This window comes from Mauremys reevesii, linkage group 4, assembly GCF_016161935.1.
Source record: "Mauremys reevesii isolate NIE-2019 linkage group 4, ASM1616193v1, whole genome shotgun sequence".
NCBI lineage: Eukaryota > Metazoa > Chordata > Testudines > Geoemydidae > Mauremys > Mauremys reevesii.
In genome coordinates, this window is record NC_052626.1 from 123,575,520 (window position 1) to 123,585,105 (window position 9,586).

Consider the following 9,586-nt stretch of genomic DNA (forward strand, 5'->3'; position numbering starts at 1 on the left):
TAATTAGACTGGCTGCTGTCTAAGGCCTGGTCTACACAGAAAAGGGGGGAACTGGCATTCACAAACTTTCAATTCGAAAAGGAGTGGGGAATGGCGAAAATGACTACCTAGTTGAACTCCAGGCCCAGGCGAACCGCCGAACCTCCTCCCCAAGGGCTCCACTCTGCTCTCTCCAGCGAGGTGGAGAGTGGAGTACCGGAAACTGAGCGCTTCGGAGGAATACTATCTAGCCCATCAGACGCGAGCGATAGTTTCGAACTCGAGTCGACACGTCCGCCGACACCCGCGGTAAGTGTAGACTAGCCCTAAGGGACCCAACCCAGAGCCCCTTTCTCCTGGCTGTAGAAATTCCTGTTCCTAGTGAATGACTGGACTGAGTAGCTCACTTCTGCCTGGGTGGCACTTTGTATCTGTGACAGTCACACATAAAACATAGACTGGCTTTTTACTCCCACTTGTAATGGATTCTGCATGCATCCTCCATCATTTCCGACCGTGCTCCCATGGAGGTCAATAGGAGTTTTGCCACCAGTTTCAAAGGGAACACAATGGTGCTTCTTTATGTACTTGGGTTGTTTTGACTAAAGGATGTTTATGAGAACATGCACCTTTTCCAGACATATTGCCTAGCTCGCCTTCTTAGCACCTCAAGCTAAACAAACAGCAGAAGATCATCTGTCTAGACAGTTGGGCAACACAGCCTCTTCTATCCCGGTCGCTGACATGCTCAGAGCTGTAATGTGGCTACCGTAGAGAAGCAATGCAGCTCATTGCCAGGCCGCCTTTCATTCGTAACATTATTCATAAATTATGAGGTGTGAGAGCCCTGGTTATGGCAGAAAACAAGATCTATATGGAGTGAGAAATAGCTAATACAGAGCGTCACTCTTCATTAGCCCTGCCCTCTGCTCTACGGATTAGTGCCCCAACGCTCTGCTTTCAGCCCATCAAGCCATGGAGTGACCATCTGAGCACCCATGCCCAAAGGCTCGTAGGCCTCTTAGCAGAGTCCAAATAAACACATTAGGGGATGTTACAAAACTACGGCAACCTGCCCTGCTAGAACAGAGCTGGGCACTGTTAGAATATTCCCACTCACTGAGGAATAGCTCATTTATTCCAGTGCTTTCCCGGCTGACGTGTGCCCACGTTCCCAATGAGGAGAGGAACTCCCAGTTTACATTTCCTGCCTTGGTTAGAGTGGCCCTGGCCCAGGACCATCCTGCAGTATGGAGCATCTGTTAAATGCAAAGCAGTCAAGGCCTTACGTACAGCAACGTTCCCAAACAGGAAAGGGCTGGGCCAGAGAAACTGAAGGCTTCCATTGTCAGGGGATCAAGACACAGTGTGCCAGGGCCTGAGAGCAGAAGACGACTCGATGGGTTTACAAGACTGTAAAGTACAAGGAGGAAATATTTTCCACCCCACTCTGGGTGTTTTCTTGCCAGATTCCAGAGCAGCAGCAAAATTTTAATGCTTGGGCAAACAGATGAAAAGCAGCCTGTTTTTTCCAAGATTTCCTAGAACCAAGAAGGCCACAGAATCTGTCGGGGGGTGCTGAAGGCAGCACATTATTTATTATGATGATGATGATGAAATAATACTCTTGGCCAAATGTACAAAGTATTTAGGGACTGGAAGATGCAGACAGGTACCTAGTGGGATGGTCAAAAGTTCCTAAGCAGGTTAGGTGCCCATTGGGTTGGGCCTCTAAGCTGCTCAGGCCCTTTAGTAAATCCCACTAGGTGGGTATCTGCATCTCTAGGCAATTATATACCTTTGTAAATCTGGCCCTATGTTCCCTTGGCCATGGCCTCTGCAAACAACAAAAGTTGCTTCTTGCATTGGACAGCCATCCCCATCAACAACCTCCCCCACTCCTCTGCCCCCACATGGAGGATCCCATCTCTTCAGATCTAGCCCTAGGGGCTTGGCTGAAGAGTCTCCCCGCATCCTACAGGGCAGGAAGCATGGGCTGTAGTGAGATGCTCCCAAACAAGGGTGGCGAGAACACCCACAAGGGATCCAAGCCAGGGTGTGCTAGCAACAGCAGCCCCTCAGCTGGTGCTGTGCATTGTGGTGGTGCAATGGGAGAGCACTCACCCTTGTTTTGGTGTTTCCATAGCGAAGGATTAGCAGCAATCAACTGGGTTATTTGGGGCCAGATGTCATTGATATGAGAGTGGCAATGGAGAAAAGCAGGTCTTGGGTTAGCCCACAGGCACCTGATTCTTACACCAGGAATAGGCCTGGCCCTCAGGGTGCAAGCATAAAGACTACAGCTGCATTCTACCCCTCCTCCCCACTGCCCCCCCTCCGCCGCCCTTCTCAGCTGCTGCTCCAGCCAGCACGGGAATCTCTTTCTGCTCCTCCGGGACAGCCCATGAGCTGTGGTCGGGGTGCAGTTGCAAGGGAGCACACAGCAGGCCAGACTGAGTTTATTTACACCTGTGTGCAACCAAGACCGATCCAACCAGCTTCATATTTACTATGGCCCAGCTGAGATCAGAATCCACTGGTTCAGGGAGCTAGGCCACTTGAAAACCCACAAAGATTCCCGTTGGCAAAATTCAGCAGGACCAACTCCAAATGGTCAAAAATGGGGAGCCAGGCCCCAAAACATTGTGAGATTTTAAACAAACAAACTTTGGGATCTTTGTCTTTGCCTTCCAGTTTGAGTCTTTAGGTTACTATCGTATTACTGTAACACACAGGCCTGGTCAAGACCCCATCATACTTAGGTTGTTAGCTCTTTGGGCAGGGACCACCTTTTGTGGCCTCCTGCTCCAGGACTAGGGCACCTCAGTGCTCCAGGCATACAGCAACAACACTTGCGCTAGGTGCTGTACAAAGGCAGAAAAAAAAAGACAGACCCTGCCCTATCGAGTTGACACTCTTGGGTCACGTGTTCAGGCTTTTCTCCGCTACCAAGAGGGCTAGGAACATCTTTTTTTTTTTAAAGCAAGCAGAGATGCCCATGTAATCACATGACTCTGGGACATGGGGCTTTAATTAAAACATCAAATATTGTGAAACTCATTTTTAAAATGGTGAGGGGCTGGCTTCCCTGCCAACCCAACAGCCTTCTCCAGGGACATGCACCCTCTACCCTCTCCACAGCAGTAGACACAAAGGGCAAGCAAGATCGCAACATCCTCTTCAATCCTGCAGGTTGGTCTCACAAACACAGGCAGTGGGAGAGGGTTCGAAGAGCCACAAGAATGATTAAAGGGTTGGAGAACCTGCCTTATAATGAGAGACTCAAGGAGTTCAATCTATTTAGCTTAACAAAGAGAAGGTTCAGGGGTGATTTGATCACAGTCTGTAAGTACCTATGTGGTGAGCAAATATTTAATAACAGGCTCTTCAGTCTGACAGACAAAGGTCTAACAATGTCCAATGGCTGGAAGCTGAAGCTAGACAAATTCAGACTGGAAATAAGGTGTAAATTTTTAAGAGTGATGATAACTTACCAAGGATTGTGGTGTGGTTCTCCAACATGGGCAACTGCTAAATCAAGACTGGATGTTTTTCTAGATCTGCTCTAGTTCAAACAGGAATTAACTCAAGGCAGGTCTCTGGCCTGTTCTAAGCAGGAGGTTGGACTGGATGACACAGTGGTCCCTTCTTGCCTTGTAACCTTTGAAAAGCTCCCGGCACCGGCCTGGCACTGACCTTGTGTCCCTGCAGTGTTCTGTTCTGAGCTCATTTTCCCTTTTTCCTTCCCCTGCCTAGATGACCTGGACATGGATGACTTCCAGCTGGAGTTTGAGGAGACAAAGCTGCACCCCACCATCCAGTGCACACCCAGCCCCGGTGAGTAGCGAGCTGAGGGGAGACCCCGCCTCTAAATAAGACTCGAGGCCCTTCTAATGCAGCCAACTCCCACGTCCTTTCCCCTACATCTCACCACTCGCTACATACACACATAGACCAGAATCTGGGCTGGGTCCTGGGGGCAGCAGTGGGATTCCTCTTTCCCAGGCTGAAGCCATGGAGCTAGTGCCCTCTCAGGTGGAGAGGGAGGACTCACGGTAACCCCACCCTTCTACAGAGCTCTTCCCACCTCCAGCCTTTTCCTGTACCAGGTCCCATGCCTAGGAAGGCTGTATATCCCAGCAGAAGAGGGGATTGGATTGGCCCCATCACACACTAGTATAGGAAGCTGCAGACCAAACCACCTACCCTGGTACCACACAGAGCAGCCATGCTTCACATGTTCACCCAAGGCTCCCGCACATGTGGGTTGCTTTGCAGAAGCTAGTCTTGACTTTCTGGGGGGAAATTCCTTTGCAGCCCCAAATATGGTGATTAGTTAGACCCTGAGCATGTGTGCAAGACCCACCAGGCAAACACCTAGGAAAAAATTCTCTGTAGTAACTCAGTGTCCCATCTAGTGTCCCATCTCTGGCCTGTGGAGATATTTGCCGCTAGCAGTCACAGATCGGCTCCATGCCATTGTAGGCAGTTTCATTGCACCATCCCCTCCAGAAACTTACCAAGTCAGAGTAAAGGGCTGACGTTCACGCCACACATCCCGGGGCCATGCACACAGATGCCAACACAGCCCTCCCCGTTTCTACACTCCCTGTCCTGCTCAGGAATGTTCGCTCCTACTTATACGCATTGTGCTCTTATCCACTGGATAGCACCAGCACCCCCTTAGGCAACTGGGGGGAGAGGACATTGGGGCAGAACTCAGGAGTAACACTGGAAGCACAGGGCCCTTGGAAAGTCGCCTGGGTAAGAAGTGCCCTCAGTGGGTCTTGGGCATTTGTTCCGACCCACTTCTGCTTAGTAGTGCTGAATGGGAGTGGGACTGGCTGGGTCAAGCCCTGGCTGGGATCAGGCCAACGTACCGTATCAGTGACGCTACAGCAGGGTCAATGACTTTGGCCTTGTTTCCTTGCAGGTCCCTTCAAGCCTTGCACTCAGTTGTTTGAGAGCTGGATCATCCGCCTGGGGGTCTGGGCCATCGCGCTGGTCTCAGTGCTCTGCAATGGGCTGGTCAGCCTGGCCGTCTTCGCCTCGCCCAGCTACCTCTCGCCGGTCAAGTTCGTCATCGGCTCCATAGCCGGGGCCAATATGCTGACGGGCGTCTACTGCAGCATGCTGGCCGTGGTCGACGCCTTGACCTATGGGCAGTTTGCCAAGTACGGGGCCAGGTGGGAGATGGGCGCGGGCTGCAGGGCGACGGGCTTCCTGTCCGTCTTCGCCTCAGAGGCCACCATCCTCCTGCTGACTCTGGCCACTGTGCAGTGCAGCGTTTCGGTCTCCTGCTTCCGGCTGTATGGGAAGTCGCCTTCCTTCAGCAGCGTTAAAGCCGCCACGCTGGGCTGCCTGATGCTGTCCTGCGCAGCCGCGGCACTGCCACTCTTCTCCGTTGGGGAGTACGGCGCGTCCCCTCTCTGCCTCCCGTCCCCCATCCCCGACGGGAAATCCTCCACCCTGGGCTTCACGGTGGCCCTGGTGATGGTGAACACCCTCTGCTTCCTGATCATCACGGGCACCTACATCCGGCTCTACTGCAACCTGCTGAAAGGGGAGTTCGACACCCTCTGGGACTGCGCCATGATCAAGCACGTGGCCTGGCTGATCTTCACCAACTGTCTCCTCTACTGCCCGGTAGCCTTCCTCACCTTCTCCTCCATGCTCAACCTCTTCCTCATCACCCCAGAGGTCATCAAGTCAGTCCTGCTGGTGGTGCTGCCCTTACCTGCCTGCTTGAACCCCCTGCTTTATCTGCTCTTCAACCCCCACTTCCGAGACGACCTGCGCCTGCTGCGACACAGGGGCCAGACCAAGGGCAGCTGCCCCCAGTCATATGCCTCAGATGACATGGAGAAGAGCTCGTACGACTCCACCCAGGCACTGGTGACCTTCTCTGACGCCAATCACATATTTGAGGCTCCCGACGCCTTGAGTGTGCACCCCGTTCTGGATGCCTACAGCTTCCCCTCGGTGACGCTCGTCCCCTGCCAACAGAGGATGGGTGCCAGAGGGCAAGAGAGTGGCTACGCTGCCCGCCACCCCTGCCTGACCGATGACGAGCTGCTGGTTTCCTCAGAAAGCAGGGATCCAGCCAGCAATGGCCTGCGGGTCAGCTTCTTCTCCTCCCCGCCCGCACCATCCTTCACTTCTCACTTATAAACCCCCCGAGTGGCCACACAGGCAGCCCCTCATCAAATGAGCCAAGCAAGAGCCCCCCACATGGCCTTGAGGGGACGAGACGTAGGCTGGTCTGTGTCAGGCATTGACACCCCCCCACCGCATCATAACCCTGGGCAACAGGCAGCGCAGTCTGAGCCGTCATCCCAAGGGCTCAGGGCTTTCATGGCAGGACACAAGTGCATGACTGTACAAAGAAACACTGCTTCCCCTCCGCCCCTGCCTAAGAGGGGACCCCCCGAGCTCAGAGAGGGAGCTAGAGACACCCCCCTCCCGGGGTTTCCCTAGATAGGCCCCTAGCATACCAAGTCAGAGAGCAGGAGGGACCTGCAGCTAAGGAGCCAAAATGCTTCTAGCCCAGGGAGATGCCCCTTCCCAAGGGAGTGACCCCACAGCCTCTGTGGTGGCACGGGAGCTCTTGCCAAGCCTGCTGCCCTCTGACCCTACCAGCTGTGCCACTAGCCCACACTCAGTCCTGCTGGTCGTGTATCCTGGAAGAGGACAGATGAGCACGTGGAGCAAGTGGGAGTGACATGGCAGCAGGCAGTACCCACAGCGGCAGCAGCAATAACCCATTGCAACCCCATGGCAGGTGGGAGAATCCTCATGTTTAGCACCTCACGGGACACACTACAGACACCTTCTGGTGAGTGCTGCCACGCCCTGGGAGGGGAGTCAGAACTGTGCCTTCCCCATTACGCAGCTGGGGGAACCAAGGGAGGGGATTTAAGGGCAACATTTTCAAAAGTGGCTGTTAATTTGGGGCCTTGCATTTTCCCGTCTCCAGGGCCTACTAGAGGAGACAACCATCCTTCCACAGTGCCAGCCTTCCAGTGGCACTCTCACAGCCATTTGACCCCTTCCCACTGGGCCTAATAACAAATAAGGCTGTCTGCTCCCACACCAGCTGGGATCAGCGGGCGAGTAGCTGACCCGTCACAGGTGTGGCTGAGCCCGACCCCCTTTAAAGGGCAGTGACAGCTTTGTGATTGCTTGCTTTCATGTCCAGATCCTCAAAGGCATGTAGGCAGCTAACTCTCATTGGTCTCAGTGGGCAGCAGGCCCCCTAAATACCTTTGAGGCTCTGGGCCCCTCTGCTTATATGGATAAACCCTTCCTGATCTGTTTTTCTCAGTTCCTTCTTATTACCCCAAATGTGCATCCTCTAGCACACTCAGGGCTGCCTGCCATTTGTTCTCCTGAATCAGTGTTAACATTATCAGCCACCATGCTCTGGGATATTGTCTTACTGGAGGTGTTAGTCTGCGGCAAACACAGCCTGCTTTTAAAGGGCCCCGGATTAATATCATTCTGATCATTTATTCTTAACATTAATTCTACCCTGTGTCAAATACAAACCATGGACACATCCACCTATCACATGCCTGTACTAAGAGAAACTCTGAATTGGATGTAATGCCTTTAATACACCATGTATATGTTATTGTATGTATATATGATGCCATATATAATATCCAGCATGCGTGCGTGTGTATATTATGTGTATATTTATATATAACCAGTTTCCCTCCCCTGCTGACCATTCCTTTAAATTCCTACACCCTCTTTGTGTATATGAACTGTAAAGCATCCTGTATGAAAGACGCTATAGAAAAATAAATTGTAAATTTTAAAATAAGTTATAATTGCTGCAGTTTTCCCCTAGAATGGGGTTAAAAACCCATGACTGGTTGGTTGTGTCTCATTAACATTAGTATCTCGGCCAATAAGCTTTTGGGGATGCAGAAGAAAAGGTAATACAAACACCGTCTGAGACAAAACCCTTTGGACTTGGCTAACTCCATTCTGTGTCTGTGATATGTATGTAATGTAGACAAGCCCTGAGAGCCAAACTGGGCTCCTTCTGTGCATCTAATACAAAATGCAGAAGCTTTAACAGAGACAAGCCCTGAAGGTAAGTGGGGCTAGCAGTAGGAGAAAACATCCCATTATAGGTAAACTGAATGCATTTGCTCTGGATTCATTGAGACTCACACAGAGTTCCCCAAGGCAGTTCAGAGCAGAACCACATTTTAATCGTTCACCGGGACTTCCTGCATGCGCAAGCACTTGAGTGAGGGGAGCTAATTGACTTTCCACACATTCATAGTCACTAACTACCTCAGAATGAGTACAGGAAGGGCTGTGCCCTGTTCCCCACGTTCAGTCCCTACTGGAGAAGCAAACTCCTGTTGAGCTGTATAGGAAATATTTAGATGCAACTACTATTACTACTCTGTATGGGAGGTGAGGGAAAGAGGGTCACTGAAGCACCACTGAAACAAAGGCTTTAATTCCCCGGCTGCCTATACGCTGAGTCTGCATGGAGTGGTTGGAGGGGCTCCCTGCAGCTTCTGGGAGAGCAGAGGCCTGAGAATTTAACATGTTCTGGTTCCAACTTCATTGCTAAGTTTCATGTAGTCAAAGACATGAAGTTTAGGGCTAGAAATTAACGGACTAGCTACAGGGAACTGTTCTCTTTTAAAAATCAAATCTCATTCAATTCGCTCCTCTAAGGATAAGTTGACTTTGAAGGCCCTGCCCAACCTCTCCTCTGCCTCACTCCATTCCTCCACCTGCCTGTCACTGCCTCATCTCCTTGCACTCAGCCCCAGCTGCTGCAAGAACCCCTCCTTTCTTCATCGAGCTCCCATTCACTTCAATAGAAGAGGTTGCAGAATTAGGCCCATGGATTCACATTTCCCCTTCATGCTGGCCTTGTGCATGAAACAGCCTTCCACCTCTGCTGTCCTTCCCTGCACACTCTCCTCCCCCATATGCTCTCTGTCCTGTGTTGCCAGAGAAGGGAGTCTCTCTTTCTCCGGGGTGGGTGAAGGGCTAGGTCTAGTTACAGAATTAGCATGTAGAAATAACATTCAGCACTTACTGTGATTCTTGCTCCATAACTAGGGCTCCTGGAAATTACGGTAATACACAAACCATGGCACAAAGACACAAAAATTCCATATTCATCCACGTCGTTAGAATGTCATTGCCCACAAGGGGGTTTCTCTGAAGCATCTAGTACAGTGGGCCCTAAACTTTTCAAGCACTGGGGACACCGCTCCCGGGGGGAGGGGGGGAAGGGGGCAGTCTGGGGTAAGGGAGCCACAGCTGAGGGTGGGGCAAAGGCTGTGGGCAGGTCCAGGAGCGGAGCTGCAGCCAAATGCACAGGAACCAGGGCCAGAACAGAGCTGGGGGCAGAGCGGGGCTGGGTGATGTTCCCTCCACGCTCTCTGTGGGGGCTGGTCTAGGCTTTGCCATACCCCCCCCCACCCCGAAACATGCCTTCATGGCCCACTGGGGACATGCCCTACAGTATCATCAGAAACAGGATACTTAACTAGAGGAGTCTGATCCAGCATGGCAGCTTTCATGTTCCTATTCATAAAGGCTATTAGCCTAGTCAATTTAACAC

At 51.8% G+C, this 9,586-nt stretch overlaps 1 protein-coding gene across 3 annotated transcripts in view; it reads left to right on the plus strand.

Moving 5' to 3' along the window:
* LGR6 (leucine rich repeat containing G protein-coupled receptor 6) overlaps positions 1–7,767 on the plus strand; it is a 216,770-nt gene extending 209,003 nt beyond the window's left edge. For all 3 annotated transcript variants that reach the window (XM_039533142.1, XM_039533140.1, XM_039533141.1), the window contains 2 exons: positions 3,736–3,816; positions 4,913–7,767. In XM_039533142.1, coding sequence (XP_039389076.1) covers positions 3,736–3,816; positions 4,913–6,150 — 1,319 coding nt within the window. In that variant the 3' untranslated portion in view covers positions 6,151–7,767. The remainder of the gene's footprint in view (positions 1–3,735; positions 3,817–4,912) is intronic.
* Positions 7,768–9,586: the final 1,819 nt, after the last annotated feature.